Source organism: Anomaloglossus baeobatrachus, chromosome 12 (genome assembly GCF_048569485.1).
Source record: "Anomaloglossus baeobatrachus isolate aAnoBae1 chromosome 12, aAnoBae1.hap1, whole genome shotgun sequence".
In the NCBI taxonomy this organism is placed as follows: Eukaryota; Metazoa; Chordata; class Amphibia; order Anura; family Aromobatidae; genus Anomaloglossus; species Anomaloglossus baeobatrachus.
The window spans coordinates 129,398,740-129,418,645 of NC_134364.1; the positions used below are offsets into that span (position 1 = coordinate 129,398,740).

General features: G+C 62.0%; 2 protein-coding genes across 3 annotated transcripts in view; one reads left to right on the forward strand and one right to left on the reverse strand.

Annotated features, from left to right (window-relative positions):
• OAZ3 (ornithine decarboxylase antizyme 3) overlaps positions 1-119 on the reverse strand; it is an 8,253-nt gene extending 8,134 nt beyond the window's left edge. Inside the window, exon 1 of the mRNA XM_075330898.1 lies at positions 88-119. The gene's annotated coding sequence lies outside the window, so the exon portion shown is untranslated. The remainder of the gene's footprint in view (positions 1-87) is intronic.
• The window catches only part of MRPL9 (mitochondrial ribosomal protein L9), a 19,514-nt gene extending 163 nt beyond the window's left edge, over positions 1-19,351 (forward strand). The window contains exons 2-7 of one of the 2 annotated variants that reach the window (XM_075330894.1): positions 13,911-14,070; positions 14,144-14,268; positions 15,831-15,884; positions 18,093-18,194; positions 18,540-18,623; positions 18,837-19,351. In XM_075330894.1, coding sequence (XP_075187009.1) covers positions 13,911-14,070; positions 14,144-14,268; positions 15,831-15,884; positions 18,093-18,194; positions 18,540-18,623; positions 18,837-19,073 — 762 coding nt within the window. In that variant the 3' untranslated portion in view covers positions 19,074-19,351. The remainder of the gene's footprint in view (positions 1-13,910; positions 14,071-14,143; positions 14,269-15,830; positions 15,885-18,092; positions 18,195-18,539; positions 18,624-18,836) is intronic. The other variant, XM_075330895.1, reaches the window with a different exon arrangement.
• The last annotated feature ends 555 nt before the right edge of the window (positions 19,352-19,906 follow it).

Sequence of the window (19,906 nt, forward strand, 5' to 3'; positions counted from 1 at the left end):
GCCACAAGCCAGCGTCACTACGTACGGAGCAGGACTGCACGGCTCAGCACCGGAGGGGGAGGCTGCCACACAAAACCATCCTATTACCTGAGGGCCAAATGCATCCACAATCGCCTCCGCGCACTGCCCCTCCCCCGCCACATCATCACTGCCCCTCCCCCCCACATCATCACTGCCCCTCGCCCACGCACTGCACCCCCCCACATCATCACTGCCCCTCCCCCACATCATCACTGCCCCTCCCCCACGCACTGCCCCTCCCCCGCCACATCATCACTGCCCCTCCCCCCCACATCATCACTGCCCCTCGCCCACGCACTGCACCCCCCCACATCATCACTGCCCCTCCCCCATTCACTGCACCCCCCCACATCATCACTGCCCCTCCCCCACGCACTGCACCCCCCCACATCATCACTGCCCCTCCCCCACGCACTGCACCCCCCCACATCATCACTGCCCCTCCCCCACGCACTGCACCCCACAGCCCCTCCCTCGCACACCTCCCACACCCTCACTGCCCTTCCCCTGTACACCTCCCACACCCTCACTGCCCTTCCCCTGTACACCTCCCACACCCTCACTGCCCTTCCCCTGTACACCTCCCACACCCTCACTGCCCTTCCCCTGTACACCTCCCACACCCTCACTGCCCCTCCCCTCGCACACCTCCCACACCCTCACTGCCCTTCCCCTGTACACCTCCCACACCCTCACTGCCCTTCCCCTGTACACCTCCCACACCCTCACTGCCCTTCCCCTGTACACCTCCCACACCCTCACTGCCCTTCCCCTGTACACCTCCCACACCCTCACTGCCCTTCCCCTGTACACCTCCCACACCCTCACTGCCCCTCCCCTCGCACTCCCCCCACACCCTCACTGCCCTTCCCCTGCACACCTCCCACACCCTCACTGCCCTTCCCCTGTACACCTCCCACACCCTCACTGCCCCTCCCCTCGCACACCTCCCACACCCTCACTGCCCCTCCCCTCGCACACCTCCCACACCCTCACTGCCCTTCCCCTGTACACCTCCCACACCCTCACTGCCCCTCCCCTCGCACACCTCCCACACCCTCACTGCCCCTCCCCTCGCACACTTCCCACACCCTCACTGCCCTTCCCCTGCACACCTCCCACACCCTCACTGCCCTTCCCCTGTACACCTCCCACACCCTCACTGCCCCTCCCCTCGCACACCTCCCACACCCTCACTGCCCTTCCCCTCGCACACCTCCCATACCCTCACTGCCCTTCCCCTCGCACACCTCCCATACCCTCACTGCCCTTCCCCTGCACACCTCCCACACCCTCACTGCCCTTCCCCTCGCACACCTCCCACACCCTCACTGCCCCTCCCCTCGCACACCTCCCATACCCTCACTGCCCTTCCCCTGCACACCTCCCACACCCTCACTGCCCTTCCCCTGCACACCTCCCACACCCTCACTGCCCTTCCCCTCGCACACCTCCCACACCCTCACTGCCCCTCCCCTCGCACACCTCCCATACCCTCACTGCCCTTCCCCTGCACACCTCCCACACCCTCACTGCCCTTCCCCTGTACACCTCCCACACCCTCACTGCCCTTCCCCTGTACACCTCCCACACCCTCACTGCCCCTCCCCTCGCACACCTCCCACACCCTCACTGCCCCTCCCCTGCACTCCTCCCATACCCTCACTGCCCCTCCCCTGTGCACTGCACCCACATCCTCACTGCCTCTTCCTCGCACTCCTCCCACACCCTCACAGCCCCTCCCCTGTGCACTGCACCCACTTCCTCACTGTCTCTTCCCCGCACTCCTCCCACATCCTCACTGTCCCTCCCCTGCACTCTTCCCATACCCTCACCTCCGCATTCCTCCCACATCCTCACTGTCCCTCCCCCGCACTCCTCCCACATCCTCACTGCCTCTCCCCTGCACTCTTCCCATACCCTCACTGCCCCTCTCCTGTCCTCCTCTCACATCCTCACTGCCCCTCCCCTGCACTCTTCCCATACTCTCACTGCCGCTTCCCCGCACTCCTCCCACATCTTCACTGCCGCTTCCCCGCACTCCTCCCACATCTTCACTGCCGCTTCCCCGCACTCCTCCCACATCTTCACTGCCGCTTCCCCGCACTCCTCCCACATCCTCACTGCTGCTTCCCCGCACTCCTCCCACATCCTCACTGCCCCTCCCCTGCACTCTTCCCATACCCTCACCTCCGCATTCCTCTCACACCCTCACTGCCCCTCCCCCACGCAAATGCACCCACATCCTCACTGCCTCTACCCTGCACACCTCCCACACCCTCACTGCCCCTCCCCCGCACACCTCCCACACCCTCACTGTCCCTCCCCCGCACACCTCCCACACCCTCACTGTCCCTCCCCCGCACACACCCTCACTGTCCCTCCCCCGCACTCCTCCCACATCCTCACTGCCTCTCCCCTGCACTCTTCCCATACCCTCACTGCCCCTCTCCTGTCCTCCTCTCACATCCTCACTGCTCCTCCCATTCCTCCTCCCACATCCTCACTGCCCCTCCCCTGCACTTTTCCCATACTCTCACTGCCCTTCCTGTGCACTCTTCCCATACTCTCACTGCCGCTTCCCCGCACTCCTCCCACATCTTCACTGCCGCTTCCCCGCACTCCTCCCACATCCTCACTGCCGCTTCCCCGCACTCCTCCCACATCCTCACTGCCGCTTCCCCGCACTCCTCCCACATCTTCACTGCCGCTTCCCCGCACTCCTCCCACATCTTCACTGCCGCTTCCCCGCACTCCTCCCACATCTTCACTGCCGCTTCCCCGCACTCCTCCCACATCCTCACTGCCGCTTCCCCGCTCTCCTCCCACATCCTCACTGCCGCTTCCCCGCACTCCTCCCACATCCTCACTGCCGCTTCCCCGCACTCCTCCCACATCCTCACTGCCGCTTCCCCGCACTCCTCCCACATCCTCACTGCCGCTTCCCCGCACTCCTCCCACATCCTCACTGCCGCTTCCCCGCACTCCTCCCACATCCTCACTGCCGCTTCCCCGCACTCCTCCCACATCCTCACTGCCGCTTCCCCGCACTCCTCCCACATCCTCACTGCCCCTCCCCCGCACACTGCACCCCCCCACGCACTGCACCCCACAGCCCCTCCCCTCGCACACCTCCCACATCCTCACTGCCCCTCCCCTGCACTTTTCCCATACTCTCACTGCTCTTCCTCTGCACTCTTCCCATACTCTCACTGCCGCTTCCCCGCACTCCTCCCACATCTTCACTGCCGCTTCCCCGCACTCCTCCCACATCTTCACTGTCGCTTCCCCGCACTCCTCCCACATCTTCACTGTCGCTTCCCCGCACTCCTCCCACATCCTCACTGCCGCTTCCCCGCACTCCTCCCACATCCTCACTGCCCCTCCCCCGCACACTGCACCCCCCCACATCATCACTGCCCCTCCCCCACGCACTGCACCCCACAGCCCCTCCCCTCGCACACCTCCCACATCCTCACTGCCCCTCCCCTGCACTCCTCCCATACCCTCACTGCCCCTCTTCTGTGCACTGCACCCACATCCTCACTGCCTCTTCCTCGCACTCCTCCCACACCCTCACTGTCCCTCCCCCGCACACCTCCCACACCCTCACTGTCCCTCCCCCGCACACCTCCCACACCCTCACTGCCCCTCCCCCGCACACCTCCCACACCCTCACTGCCCCTCCCCCGCACACCTCCCACACCCTCACTGCCCCTCCCCCGCACACCTCCCACACCCTCACTGTCCCTCCCCCGCACACCTCCCACACCCTCACTGTCCCTCCCCCGCACACCTCCCACACCCTCACTGTCCCTCCCCCGCACACCTCCCACACCCTCACTGTCCCTCCCCCGCACTCCTCCCACATCCTCACTGCCTCTCCCCTGCACTCTTCCCATACCCTCACTGCCCCTCTCCTGTCCTCCTCACATCCTCACTGCTCCTCCCATTCCTCCTCCCACATCCTCACTGCCCCTCCCCTGCACTTTTCCCATACTCTCACTGCCCTTCCTCTGCACTCTTCCCATACTCACTGCCTCTCCCCTGCACTCTTCCCATACTCTCACTGCCGCTTCCCCGCACTCCTCCAACATCCTCACTGCCGCTTCCCCGCACTCCTCCCACATCCTCACTGCTCCTCCCATTCCTCCTCCCACATCCTCACTGCCCCTCCCCTGCACTTTTCCCATACTCTCACTGCCCTTCCTCTGCACTCTTCCCATACTCACTGCCTCTCCCCTGCACTCTTCCCATACTCTCACTGCCGCTTCCCCGCACTCCTCCAACATCCTCACTGCCGCTTCCCCGCACTCCTCCCACATCCTCACTGCCGCTTCCCCGCACTCCTCCCACATCCTCACTGCCGCTTCCCCGCAGTCCTCCCACATCTTCACTGCCGCTTCCCCGCACTCCTCCCACATCCTCACTGCCGCTTCCCCGCACTCCTCCCACATCCTCACTGCCGCTTCCCCGCACTCCTCCCACATCTTCACTGTCGCTTCCCCGCACTCCTCCCACATCCTCGCTTCCCCGCACTCCTCCCACATCCTCACTGCCCCTCCCCCACGCACTGCACCCCACAGCCCCTCCCCTCGCACTCCTCCCATACCCTCACTGCCCCTCTTCTGTGCACTGCACCCACATCCTCACTGCCTCTTCCTCGCACTCCTCCCACACCCTCACTGTCCCTCCCCTGCACACCTCCCACACCCTCACTGTCCCTCCCTCGCACACCTCCCACACCCTCACTGCCCCTCCCCCACACACCTCCCACACCCTCACTGCCCCTCCCCCGCACACCTCCCACACCCTCACTGTCCCTCCCCCGCACACCTCCCACACCCTCACTGTCCCTCCCCCGCACACCTCCCACACCCTCACTGTCCCTCCCCCGCACACCTCCCACACCCTCACTGTCCCTCCCCCGCACACCTCCCACACCCTCACTGTCCCTCCCCCGCACTCCTCCCACATCCTCACTGCCTCTCCCCTGCACTCTTCCCATACCCTCACTGCCCCTCTCCTGTCCTCCTCACATCCTCACTGCTCCTCCCATTCCTCCTCCCACATCCTCACTGCCCCTCCCCTGCACTTTTCCCATACTCTCACTGCCCTTCCTCTGCACTCTTCCCATACTCACTGCCTCTCCCCTGCACTCTTCCCATACTCTCACTGCCGCTTCCCCGCACTCCTCCCACATCCTCACTGCCGCTTCCCCGCAGTCCTCCCACATCTTCACTGCCGCTTCCCCGCACTCCTCCCACATCCTCACTGCTGCTTCCCCGCACTCCTCCCACATTCTCACTGCCGCTTCCCCGCACACTGCACCCCCTCACATCATCACTGCCCCTCCCCCACGCACTGCACCCCACAGCCCCTCCCCTCGCACACCTCCCACATCCTCACTGCCCCTCCCCTGCACTCCTCCCATACCCTCACTGCCCCTCCCCTGTGCACTGCACCCACATCCTCACTGCCTCTTCCTCGCACTCCTCCCACACCCTCACTGCCCCTCCCCTGCACACCTCCCACACCCTCACTGCCCCTCCCCTGCACTCCTCCCATACCCTCACTGCCCCTCCCCTGTGCACTGCACCCACATCCTCACTGCCTCTTCCTCGCACTCCTCCCACACCCTCACAGCCCCTCCCCTCGCACACCTCCCACATCCTCACTGCCCCTCCCCTGCACTCCTCCCATACCCTCACTGCCCCTCCCCTGTGCACTGCACCCACATCCTCACTGCCTCTTCCCCGCACTCCTCCCACATCCTCACTGCCCCTCCCCTGCACTCTTCCCATACCCTCACCTCCGCATTCCTCTCACACCCTCACTGCCCCTCCCCCGCGCAAATGCACCCACATCCTCACTGCCTCTTCCTCGCACTCCTCCCACATCCTCACTGCCCCTCCCCTGCACTCTTCCCATACCCTCACCTCCGCATTCCTCTCACACCCTCACTGCCCCTCCCCCGCGCAAATGCACCCACATCCTCACTCCCACACCCTCACTGCCCCTCCCCCGCACACCTCCCACACCCTCAATGCCCCTCCCCTGCACACCTCCCACACCCTCACTGTCCCTCCCCCGCACACTTCCCACACCCTCACTGTCCCTCCCCCGCACACTTCCCACACCCTCACTGTCCCTCCCCTGCACACCCTCACTGTCCCTCCCCTGCACACCCTCACTGTCCCTCCCCCGCACACCTCCCACACCCTCACTGTCCCTCCCCCGCACTCCTCCCATACCCTCACTGCCCCTCTCCTGTCCTCCTCTCACATCCTCACTGCTCCTCCCATTCCTCCTCCCACATCCTCACTGCCCCTCCCCTGCACTTTTCCCATACTCTCACTGCCTCTCCCCTGCACTCCTCTCACATCCTCACTGCCTCTGCTATGCACTCTTCCCATACTCTCACTGCCACTTCCCCGCACTCCTCCCACATCTTCACTGCCGCTTCCCCGCACTCCTCCCACATCTTCACTGCCGCTTCCCCGCACTCCTCCCACATCTTCACTTCACTGCCGCTTCCCCGCACTCCTCCCACATCCTCACTGCCTCTTCCTCGCACTCCCCCCACACCCTCACTGCCCTTCCCCTGCACACCTCCCACACCCTAACTGCCCCTCCCCTGCACTCCTCCCATACCCTCACTGCCCCTCCCCTGTGCACTGCACCCACATCCTCACTGCCTCTTCCTCGCACTCCCCCCACACCCTCACTGCCCTTCCCCTGCACACCTCCCACACCCTCACTGCCCTTCCCCTGCACACCTCCCACACCCTCACTGCCCTTACCCTGCACACCTCCCACACCCTCACTGCCCTTCCCCTGTACACCTCCCACACCCTCACTGCCCCTCCCCTGCACTCCTCCCATACCCTCACTGCCCCTCCCCTGTGCACTGCACCCACATCCTCACTGCCTCTTCCTCGCACTCCCCCCACACCCTCACTGCCCTTCCCCTGCACACCTCCCACACCCTCACTGCCCTTCCCCTGCACTCCTCCCATACCCTCACTGCCCCTCCCCTGTGCACTGCACCCACATCCTCACTGCCTCTTCCTCGCACTCCTCCCACACCCTCACAGCCCCTCCCCTCGCACACCTCCCACATCCTCACTGCCCCTCCCCTGTGCACTGCACCCACATCCTCACTGTCTCTTCCCCGCACTCCTCCCACATCCTCACTGCCCCTCCCCTGCACTCTTCCCATACCCTCACCTCCGCATTCCTCCCACACCCTCACTGTCCCTCCCCCGCACACCGCCCACACCCTCACTGTCCCTCCCCCGCACACCGCCCACACCCTCACTGTCCCTCCCCCGCACTCCTCCCACATCCTCACTGCCTCTCCCCTGCACTCTTCCCATACCCTCACTGCCCCTCTCCTGTCCTCCTCTCACATCCTCACTGCTCCTCCCATTCCTCCTCCCACATCCTCACTGCCCCTCCCCTGCACTTTTCCCATACTCTCACTGCCCTTCCTCTGCACTCTTCCCATACTCTCACTGCCGCTTCCCCGCACTCCTCCCACATCTTCACTGCCGCTTCCCCGCACTCCTCCCACATCTTCACTGCCGCTTCCCCGCACTCCTCCCACATCTTCACTGCCGCTTCCCCGCACTCCTCCCACATCTTCACTGCCGCTTCCCTGCACTCCTCCCACATCCTCACTGCCGCTTCCCCGCACTCCTCCCACATCCTCACTGCCCCTCCCCTGCACTCTTCCCATACCCTCACCTCCGCATTCCTCTCACACCCTCACTGCCCCTCCCCCGCGCAAATGCACCCACATCCTCACTGCCTCTACCCTGCACACCTCCCACACTCTCACTGCCCCTCCCCCGCACACCTCCCACACCCTCACTGTCCCTCCCCCGCACACCTCCCACACCCTCACTGTCCCTCCCCCGCACACCGCCCACACCCTCACTGTCCCTCCCCCGCACTCCTCCCACATCCTCACTGCCTCTCCCCTGCACTCTTCCCATACCCTCACTGCCCCTCTCCTGTCCTCTCACATCCTCACTGCTCCTCCCATTCCTCCTCCCACATCCTCACTGCCCCTCCCCTGCACTTTTCCCATACTCTCACTGCCCTTCCTCTGCACTCTTCCCATACTCTCACTGCCGCTTCCCCGCACTCCTCCCACATCTTCACTGCCGCTTCCCCGCACTCCTCCCACATCCTCACTGCCGCTTCCCCGCACTCCTCCCACATCCTCACTGCCGCTTCCCCGCACTCCTCCCACATCCTCACTGCCGCTTGCCCGCACTCCTCCCACATCCTCACTGCCGCTTGCCCGCACTCCTCCCACATCCTCACTGCCGCTTCCCCGCACTCCTCCCACATCCTCACTGCCGCTTCCCCGCTCTCCTCCCACATCCTCACTGCCGCTTCCCCGCACTCCTCCCACATCCTCACTGCCGCTTCCCCGCACTCCTCCCACATCCTCACTGCCGCTTCCCCGCACTCCTCCCACATCCTCACTGCCGCTTCCCCGCACTCCTCCCACATCCTCACTGCCGCTTCCCCGCACTCCTCCCACATCCTCACTGCCGCTTCCCCGCACTCCTCCCACATCCTCACTGCCCCTCCCCCGCACACTGCACCCCCCACGCACTGCACCCCACAGCCCCTCCCCTCGCACACCTCCCACATCCTCACTGCCCCTCCCCTGCACTTTTCCCATACTCTCACTGCTCTTCCTCTGCACTCTTCCCATTCTCTCACTGCCGCTTCCCCGCACTCCTCCCACATCTTCACTGCCGCTTCCCCGCACTCCTCCCACATCCTCACTGCCGCTTCCCCCGCACTCCTCCCACATCTTCACTGTCGCTTCCCCGCACTCCTCCCACATCCTCACTGCCGCTTCCCCGCACTCCTCCCACATCCTCACTGCCCCTCCCCCGCACACTGCACCCCCCCACATCATCACTGCCCCTCCCCCACGCACTGCACCCCACAGCCCCTCCCCTCGCACACCTCCCATACCCTCACTGCCCCTCCCCTGTGCACTGCACCCACATCCTCACTGCCTCTTCCTCGCACTCCTCCCACACCCTCACTGTCCCAAACCCTGCACACCTCCCACACCCTCACTGTCCCTCCCCCGCACACCTCCCACACCCTCACTGCCCCTCCCCCGCACACCTCCCACACCCTCACTGTCCCTCCCCCGCACACCTCCCACACCCTCACTGTCCCTCCCCTGCACACCTCCCACACCCTTACTGTCCCTCCCCCGCACACCTCCCACACCCTCACTGTCCCTCCCCCGCACACCTCCCACACCCTCACTGTCCCTCCCCCGCACACCGCCCACACCCTCACTGTCCCTCCCCCGCACTCCTCCCACATCCTCACTGCCTCTCCCCTGCACTCTTCCCATACCCTCACTGCCCCTCTCCTGTCCTCCTCTCACATCCTCACTGCTCCTCCCATTCCTCCTCCCACATCCTCACTGCCCCTCCCCTGCACTTTTCCCATACTCTCACTGCCCTTCCTCTGCACTCTTCCCATACTCTCACTGCCGCTTCCCCGCACTCCTCCCACATCTTCACTGCCGCTTCCCCGCACTCCTCCCACATCTTCACTGCCGCTTCCCCGCACTCCTCCCACATCTTCACTGCCGCTTCCCCGCACTCCTCCCACATCCTCACTGCCGCTTCCCCGCACTCCTCCCACATCCTCACTGCCCCTCCCCTGCACTCTTCCCATACCCTCACCTCCGCATTCCTCTCACACCCTCACTGCCCCTCCCCCGCGCAAATGCACCCACATCCTCACTGCCTCTACCCTGCACACCTCCCACACCCTCACTGCCCCTCCCCCGCACACCTCCCACACCCTCACTGTCCCTCCCCCGCACACCTCCCACACCCTCACTGTCCCTCCCCCGCACACCGCCCACACCCTCACTGTCCCTCCCCCGCACTCCTCCCACATCCTCACTGCCTCTCCCCTGCACTCTTCCCATACCCTCACTGCCCTTCTCCTGTCCTCCTCTCACATCCTCACTGCTCCTCCCATTCCTCCTCCCACATCCTCACTGCCCCTCCCCTGCACTTTTCCCATACTCTCACTGCCCTTCCTCTGCACTCTTCCCATACTCTCACTGCCGCTTCCCCGCACTCCTCCCACATCTTCACTGCCGCTTCCCCGCACTCCTCCCACATCCTCACTGCCGCTTCCCCGCACTCCTCCCACATCCTCACTGCCGCTTCCCCGCAGTCCTCCCACATCTTCACTGCCGCTTCCCCGCAGTCCTCCCACATCCTCACTGCCGCTTCCCCGCAGTCCTCCCACATCTTCACTGCCGCTTCCCCGCACTCCTCCCACATCCTCACTGCCGCTTCCCCGCAGTCCTCCCACATCTTCACTGCCGCTTCCCCGCACTCCTCCCACATCCTCACTGCCGCTTGCCCGCACTCCTCCCACATCTTCACTGCCGCTTCCCCGCACTCCTCCCACATCCTCACTGCCGCTTCCCCGCACTCCTCCCACATCCTCACTGCCGCTTCCCCGCTCTCCTCCCACATCCTCACTGCCGCTTCCCCGCACTCCTCCCACATCCTCACTGCCGCTTCCCCGCACTCCTCCCACATCCTCACTGCCGCTTCCCCGCACTCCTCCCACATCCTCACTGCCGCTTCCCCGCACTCCTCCCACATCCTCACTGCCGCTTCCCCGCACTCCTCCCACATCCTCACTGCCGCTTCCCCGCACTCCTCCCACATCCTCACTGCCCCTCCCCCGCACACTGCACCCCCCACGCACTGCACCCCACAGCCCCTCCCCTCGCACACCTCCCACATCCTCACTGCCCCTCCCCTGCACTTTTCCCATACTCTCACTGCTCTTCCTCTGCACTCTTCCCATTCTCTCACTGCCGCTTCCCCGCACTCCTCCCACATCTTCACTGCCGCTTCCCCGCACTCCTCCCACATCCTCACTGCCGCTTCCCCGCACTCCTCCCACATCTTCACTGTCGCTTCCCCGCACTCCTCCCACATCCTCACTGCCGCTTCCCCGCACTCCTCCCACATCCTCACTGCCCCTCCCCCGCACACTGCACCCCCCCACATCATCACTGCCCCTCCCCCACGCACTGCACCCCACAGCCCCTCCCCTCGCACACCTCCCATACCCTCACTGCCCCTCCCCTGTGCACTGCACCCACATCCTCACTGCCTCTTCCTCGCACTCCTCCCACACCCTCACTGTCCCTCCCCTGCACACCTCCCACACCCTCACTGCCCCTCCCCCGCACACCTCCCACACCCTCACTGCCCCTCCCCCGCACACCTCCCACACCCTCACTGCCCCTCCCCCGCACACCTCCCACACCCTCACTGCCCCTCCCCCGCACACCTCCCACACCCTCACTGTCCCTCCCCCGCACACCTCCCACACCCTCACTGTCCCTCCCCCGCACACCTCCCACACCCTCACTGTCCCTCCCCCGCACACCTCCCACACCCTCCCCCGCACTCCTCCCACATCCTCACTATCTCTCCCCTGCACTCTTCCCATACCCTCACTGCCCCTCTCCTGTCCTCCTCTCACATCCTCACTGCTCCTCCCATTCCTCCTCCCACATCCTCACTGCCCCTCCCCTGCACTTTTCCCATACTCTCACTGCCCTTCCTCTGCACTCTTCCCATACTCACTGCCTCTCCCCTGCACTCTTCCCATACTCTCACTGCCGCTTCCCCGCACTCCTCCAACATCCTCACTGCCGCTTCCCCGCACTCCTCCCACATATTCACTGCCGCTTCCCCGCACTCCTCCCACATCCTCACTGCCGCTTCCCCGCACTCCTCCCACATCTTCACTGCCGCTTCCCCGCACTCCTCCCACATCCTCACTGCCGCTTCCCCGCACTCCTCCCACATCTTCACTGCCGCTTCCCCGCACTCCTCCCACATCTTCACTGCCGCTTCCCCGCACTCCTCCCACATCCTCACTGCTGCTTCCCCGCACTCCTCCCACATCCTCACTGCCCCTCCCCCACGCACTGCACCCCACATCCCCTCCCCTCGCACACCTCCCACATCCTCACTGCCCCTCCCCTGCACTCCTCCCATACCCTCACTGCCCCTCCCCTGTGCACTGCACCCACATCCTCACTGCCTCTTCCTCGCACTTCTCCCACACCCTCACTGCCCCTCCCCTGTGCACTGCACCCACATCCTCACTGCCTCTTCCTCGCACTCCTCCCACACCCTCACAGCCCCTCCCCTCGCACACCTCCCACATCCTCACTGCCCCTCCCCTGCACTCCTCCCATACCCTCACTGCCCCTCCCCTGTGCACTGCACCCACATCCTCACTGCCTCTTCCCCGCACTCCTCCCACATCCTCACTGCCTTTCCCCTGCACTCTTCCCATACCCTCACCTCCGCATTCCTCTCACACCCTCACTGCCCCTCCCCCGCGCAAATGCACCCACATCCTCACTCCCACACCCTCACTGCCCCTCCCCCGCACACCTCCCACACCCTCACTGCCCCTCCCCTGCACACCTCCCACACCCTCACTGCCCCTCCCCTGCACACTTCCCACACCCTCACTGTCCCTCCCCCGCACACTTCCCACACCCTCACTGTCCCTCCCCTGCACACCCTCACTGTCCCTCCCCCGCACACCTCCCACACCCTCACTGTCCCTCCCCCGCACTCCTCCCATACCCTCACTGCCCCTCTCCTGTCCTCCTCTCACATCCTCACTGCCCCTCCCCTGCACTTTTCCCATACTCTCACTGCCTCTCCCCTGCACTCCTCTCACATCCTCACTGCCTCTGCTATGCACTCTTCCCATACTCTCACTGCCGCTTCCCCGCACTCCTCCCACATCTTCACTGCCGCTTCCCCGCACTCCTCCCACATCTTCACTGCCGCTTCCCCGCACTCCTCCCACATCTTCACTGCCGCTTCCCCGCACTCCTCCCACATCCTCACTGCCGCTTCCCCGCACTCCTCCCACATCTTCACTGCCGCTTCCCCGCACTCCTCCCACATCCTCACTGCCGCTTCCCCGCACTCCTCCCACATCTTCACTGCCGCTTCCCCGCAGTCCTCCCACATCTTCACTGCCGCTTCCCCGCAGTCCTCCCACATCCTCACTGCCGCTTCCCCGCAGTCATCCCACATCCTCACTGCCGCTTCCCCGCACTCCTCCCACATCCTCACTGCCGCTTCCCCGCACTCCTCCCACATCCTCACTGCCGCTTCCCCGCACTCCTCCCACATCCTCACTGCCGCTTCCCCGCACTCCTCCCACATCCTCACTGCCGCTTCCCTGCACTCCTCCCACATCCTCACTGCCGCTTCCCCGCAGTCATCCCACATCCTCACTGCCGCTTCCCCGCACTCCTCCCACATCCTCACTGCCGCTTCCCCGCACTCCTCCCACATCCTCACTGCCGCTTCCCCGCACTCCTCCCACATCCTCACTGCCGCTTCCCCGCACTCCTCCCACATCCTCACTGCCGCTTCCCCGCACTCCTCCCACATCCTCACTGCCGCTTCCCCGCACTCCTCCCACATCCTCACTGCCGCTTCCCCGCACTCCTCCCACATCCTCACTGCCGCTTCCCCGCACTCCTCCCACATCCTCACTGCCGCTTCTCCGCACTCCTCCCACATCCTCACTGCCGCTTCCCCACACTCCTCCCACATCTTCCTCCCTTTATGCATCCTTCGCTCAGTGCTCTTCCCTTTGCCCATCCCCTGCACTATCTACTTTCCCATCTGCCCCTCCCCCACACACGGCACTTCTTTACCATCTACCCCTCCCCCGTACACTGTACTTCCTTATCTCCCCGCACACTGTTCTCTCCATCTGTAGATTTTGGGGTAATGAATTGGTGATTTCAGGGGACGGTGATTGTAGAGCGATGGTGGAAAATCCCTTTGGCCAAGGAGGGTGAGGAGCCGTACCTGCACCCCCGGAGGCATCGCATTTACCGGCTGCTGGAGGACACCAAGCACAGCCCCAAGGAGAAGATGCAGCTGATCCTCACACAGAACGTGCACCGTAAGGTCGCGGCTCGTGGGCTCGCCCGTCTGTAGGGCCAATGGCCGCCACCATCATCTTCTGTTTCTTTTAGAACTTGGCAGCCGCGGAGACACAGTCCTGGTGGACAAACGGCGGGGAAGGAACAAATTGCTGGCCCAGGGGCTGGCGGTCTATGCTTCCCCTGAAAATAAGGAGATTTTCGAAGAGGAGAGAAAGGTGAGAGTCTGGTGCTGGGAGGGATCTTACTGGTAATGCTGTGAAGGGGGTCAAACGATGATGGGGATAAAATTTGGGGTGGGCGTTGAAATGTCAGGTGGGTGATTGGAAGGGTATAGTTGGTGTTAGGCTGTGGAGGAGTCAGATGATTGGAGGGATATACTGGGTGGGATCAGGTGATGGAAGGGATATACTGGGGGGGGTCAGGTGATGGGAGAGCTATACTAGGGAGGGGTCAGGTGATGGGAGGGCTATACTAGGGGGGGTCAGGTGATGGGAGGGCTATACTAGAGGGGGTCAGGTGATGGGAGGGCTATACTAGGGGGGTCAGGTGATGGGAGGGCTATACTAGGGGGGGGTCAGTCAGGTGATGGGAGGGCTATACTAGGGGGGGTCAGTCAGGTGATGGGAGGGCTATACTAGGGGGGTCAGTCAGGTGATGGGAGGGCTATACTAGGGGGGGTCAGGTGATGGGAGGGCTATACTGGGGGGGGTACGATCATGGGAGGTCTATACTAGGGGGTACGATCATGGGAGGTCTATACTAGGGGGTACGGTGATGGGAGGTCTATACTAGGGGGGGTATGGTGATGGGAGGTCTATACTGGGGGGTATGGTGATGGGAGGGCTATACTGGGGGGGAGGTGATGGGAGGGCTATACTAGGGGGGTAAGGTGATGGGAGGGCTATACTAGGGGGGTAAGGTGATGGGAGGGCTATACTAGGGGGGTAAGGTGATGGGAGGGCTATACTGGGGGGGGGTCAGGTGATGGGAGGTCTATACTAGGGGGGTACGGTGATGGGAGGTCTATACTAGGGGGGTACGGTGATAGGAGGTCTATACTAGGGGGTACGGTGATGGGAGGTCTATACTAGGGGGGTACGGTGATGGGAGGTCTATACTAGGGGGGTACGGTGATGGGAGGGCTATACTAGGGGGGGTAAGGTAATGGGAGGTCTATACTAGGGGGGTACGGTGATGGGAGGGCTATACTAGGGGGGTACGGTGATGGGAGGGCTATACTAGGGGGGGTACGGTGATGGGAGGGCTATACTAGGGGGGGTACGGTGATGGGAGGGCTATACTAGGGGGGGGTACGGTGATGGGAGGGCTATACTAGGGGGGGTACGGTGATGGGAGGGCTATACTAGGGGGGGTACGGTGATGGGAGGGCTATACTAGGGGGGGTAAGGTAATGGGAGGGCTATACTAGGGGGGGTAAGGTAATGGGAGGGCTATACTAGGGGGGGTAAGGTAATGGGAGGGCTATACTGGGGGGGTAAGGTAATGGGAGGGCTATACTGGGGGGGGAGGTGAGGTGATGGGAGGGCTATACTGGGGGGGGAGGTGAGGTGATGGGAGGGCTATACTGGGGGGGGAGGTGAGGTGATGGGAGGGCTATACTGGGGGGGGAGGTGAGGTGATGGGAGGGCTATACTGGAGGGGGTCAGGTAAAGGGAGGACCATACTGGCGGAGGTTGTGTGATGTGAGGGCTTTAGTTGAGGGTGGGTTGGGGTAAGGGAAGACTCTTCTATTGACTATCTCGTTTCTCCATTCTAGATGCAGCAGGCGGGCGAGCTTGGTGGTAGGAAACAGACTTGGACGGGTGAGATGGTGAGACGATGATGCACACCTTTCTGCTATATATGACCGCAGCAAAAGCAGTGATAGGGAGGCTTCCTGCTGGGGTCATTTAATCGTGTGATGGCAGTACCTCTTGCAGGAGGCTGGTGTGATGGCAGTACCTCTTGCAGGAGGCTTGGGTGATGGCAGTACCTCTTGCAGGAGGCTTGTGTGATGGCAGTACCTCTTGCAGGAGGCTGGTGTGATGGCAGTACTGTGACGGGGGTGTACAACAGAGCAAAGGATGGACGAGGCCGAGGGACGATCCAACAGGTTTATTCACAGGAATACAGGAACAGCACACGATTAGTCCACATAAAACAGATTCGGGGGCCCTTCCCGACAATCCTCGGACCGGATAACAAAGCAATCGTCCTTACAGTAGTCCAAAGAGTTCCACACAATCCCACGGGCCGCGACACAGGCCTAGCTCCATCCGTGTCCACAGCCACCCAGGCTGGGGCTCCTGCTCTCTTCAAGTTTCAGCTCACTCTGACTGAATCTCCCAGGTAAGCAGAGTTTACACTAGTTGGACTCTAGGCCCACCTCCCCCTACTCCCAGGGATGGAAGTGCCTCAAGAGGATATAACCTTGCATTTTAGGGGGTGATTACCTACAACAATAGAAATGTACACAGAAGTAGTTCAAATAAGACAATGAACCCAGCTTGAAATAGGAATCTGTACAGCATATACAGTGAGAGGGTAAATTACATCTTCACAATCCCTCCCCCTCCCAACTTGTGTACGTACTAGGGACCTCTACAGGTCACTGGTTAAGTACACACAGGCAGAGCGTTACTTACATGTGGCTTCATGCAGCCACGAATTGGCATCATTGCCCAGGAGAACAGCTGCAGGCAGACCACCCATCACCCCAACCACACATCGCCTGACCCCAAAACCAAAGTTCAGATCCACAGTGGCTGTGGGAATAGTCCTCCATTGTCCACCAGCCAGTTCAATAACAATCCCAGGTCCTCTATGGATTGCCTCAGGCCGAACCACTCGGGGATCAGTACCTCTTGCAGGAGGCTTGTGTGATGGCAGTACCTCTTGCAGGAGGCTTGGGTGATGGCAGTACCTCTTGCAGGAGGCTGGTGTGATGGCAGTACCTCTTGCAGGAGGCTTGTGTGATGGCAGTACCTCTTGCAGGAGGCTTGGGTGATGGCAGTACCTCTTGCAGGAGGCTTGGGTGATGGCAGTACCTCTTGCAGGAGGCTTGTGTGATGGCAGTACCGCTTGCAGGAGGCTGGTGTGATGGCAGTACCTCTTGCAGGAGGCTTGCGTGATGGCAGTACCTCTTGCAGGAGGCTTGCGTGATGGCAGTACCTCTTGCAGGAGGCTTGCGTGATGGCAGTACCTCTTGCAGGAGGCTTGCGTGATGGCAGTACCGCTTGCAGGAGGCTTGCGTGATGGCAGTACCGCTTGCAGGAGGCTTGCGTGATGGCAGTACCGCTTGCAGGAGGCTTGCGTGATGGCAGTACCTCTTGCAGGAGGCTTGCGTGATGGCAGTACCTCTTGCAGGAGGCTTGCGTGATGGCAGTACCTCTTGCAGGAGGCTTGCGTGATGGCAGTACCTCTTGCAGGAGGCTTGCGTGATGGCAGTACCTCTTGCAGGAGGCTTGCGTGATGGCAGTACCGCTTGCAGGAGGCTTGCGTGATGGCAGTACCGCTTGCAGGAGGCTTGCGTGATGGCAGTACCGCTTGCAGGAGGCTTGCGTGATGGCAGTACCTCTTGCAGGAGGCTTGCGTGATGGCAGTACCTCTTGCAGGAGGCTTGCGTGATGGCAGTACCTCTTGCAGGAGGCTTGCGTGATGGCAGTACCTCTTGCAGGAGGCTTGCGTGATGGCAGTACCGCTTGCAGGAGGCTTGCGTGATGGCAGTACCGCTTGCAGGAGGGTTGTGTAATTGATTGCAGTACCTTTTGCGGGAGGTGTGGTTGTGACTTTACGGGGTCTTTTATGAAGGTTGCGGGGCGGTCGGAGGTGGGGTTGTGACTTTTGTGAGGGTTGCGGGGAGTCGTGTGACTGCAGTACCTCTTGCTGGGGGTGGGGTTGTGACTTTAGGGGTCCTCATTAGCGGATGCAGAGCTTGTGTGACTGTGTGGACTCTACCGGCTGATGGGACGGATCAGACCCCCCATAGTGTGTGTTCTGGGTGCGATCACGGATGATGATTTCTGCTTTTTGCCGCCAGACTGTAAATTACTTGAAGAAATCTCGTCTAACTGTTGAAATGAAGACTAACATACAGTGGCAGCTGAACGAGGAGATTGTGACGCGACACCTGCTGAAAAGCGTAAGAACGTCAGTGGAGGTGTCATGGTGGCTCCAGGTCAATCTGGTGCCCATGCTGTATAGTGCACAGAGCCTGCCAGATATTGTGCGCATGCAGCAGTGATGATCTGCGTCCCGGGTCGCGCGCGTGTGGTGATGGCCTGCGTCCCGGGTCGCGCGCGTGTGGTGATGGCCTGCGTCCCGGGTCGCGCGCGTGTGGTGATGGCCTGCGTCCCGGGTCGCGCGCGTGTGGTGATGGCCTGGGTCGCGCGCGCGTGTGGTGATGGCCTGCGTCCCGGGCCGCGCGTGCGTGGTGGCGGTGACTACCTCTGGTTTTCCGCTCGGTGACTGTGTCTCCTCTCTCCAGTTAGGGGTGGTGGCTCCAGCACACGCTGTGAAGATCCCCGATGAGCCCATCACCATGTTCGGGGAGTACTGGTGTGAGGTGACGGTGAGTTTCTGTCTGGACCTGAGGTCTGTTTTATTGAGTGACTGCTGAGAGGAGTCAGCATCTTTCCTGCAGCGCCTCCACAGGAGAAAAGAGGCATTACACAGCCGGGTCCTCCAGAGAAACACTCATTAGTAGATGAGGGTCCTGCATTTTGGGGTCTTGAAATTACTTTCTGGGTAACATGCAGTCATTCTTTTGCTCTCTCCACCACAGGTGAACGGATTAGATACAGTCCGGATGCCAATGGATGTTGTGAACTATATGAGCATGAGGACCAAACGATACAATCACTGGCTATCCAAGCAAGCGAACACAGCAGGATCGCCAGCAGAGGGCGACGTTACCACAGAAACGCCAGCAGAAGACAACGTTGCCACAGAAACGCCAGCAGAAGGCAATGTCTGCGAGTCGCCACCAGAGGGCAGCACTTCCCCAAAATCTACAAGCTGAGCTGCTGGTGTACAGTCGTGCGTCGTGAATATGGACCGGCTTCACACCGGCTGCTGTGGAAACCTCGGACGCAGCTACATTTGTAATAAAATCGCCTCCATATTGGAAGAAGTTTGGACGGCCAGGTCCTATGCGTCATCCGGCTCACGTGATGTGCCGGCGGATTGTGATTGGTCACTTGGAGCAGGATTATGGGAAGGCCCAGAAGATGTGTAGAAATGTTTCCGCTCGGCGGGGGGCTTTTCATATGGCGGCTCAGAATAAATGGAGAAGGAAAATTGTGCGTTTTGTGTATGGAAGGCGGTGCAGTGTGACGCCTCTCGTGCTGCCTCCAACCTGACACCTGCCGGCCGCCATTGTCAGAGGCACAATGTCCCCCCCTCCTCCCCCCAAGGCAGCAGATCCTACATGGGGGTGGGGGGCGTTAACTCCTTCCCTGCCAGTCAGCCAGCAGTGAGTTTATAACCTGCAGCCATTCGTAACCTGTATGGTGACACGTACCCCCAGCTACTGAGTTTCTACACCGCCAAGGGTTAATGAGGCAAAGTGCAGACAGCTCTGCACTCTATAGGAGGTGGAGGAGCGATGCACTGCAGAGAAGTCAGGGGTGTAATAATCTGCAGAATATATCACTGTCCATAGCTGGAGGAGCGATGCTCTGCAGAGGTTAGTAGTGTAATAATCTGCAGGATATATCACTGCATAGGTGGTGGAGTGGTGATGCTCTGCAGATAATTCAGAGGTGTAATCTGCAGGAAATATCACTGTGCATAGAAGGTGGAGGAGTGATGCTCTGCAGAGAGGTTAGTGGTGTAATATGCAGGATATATCAC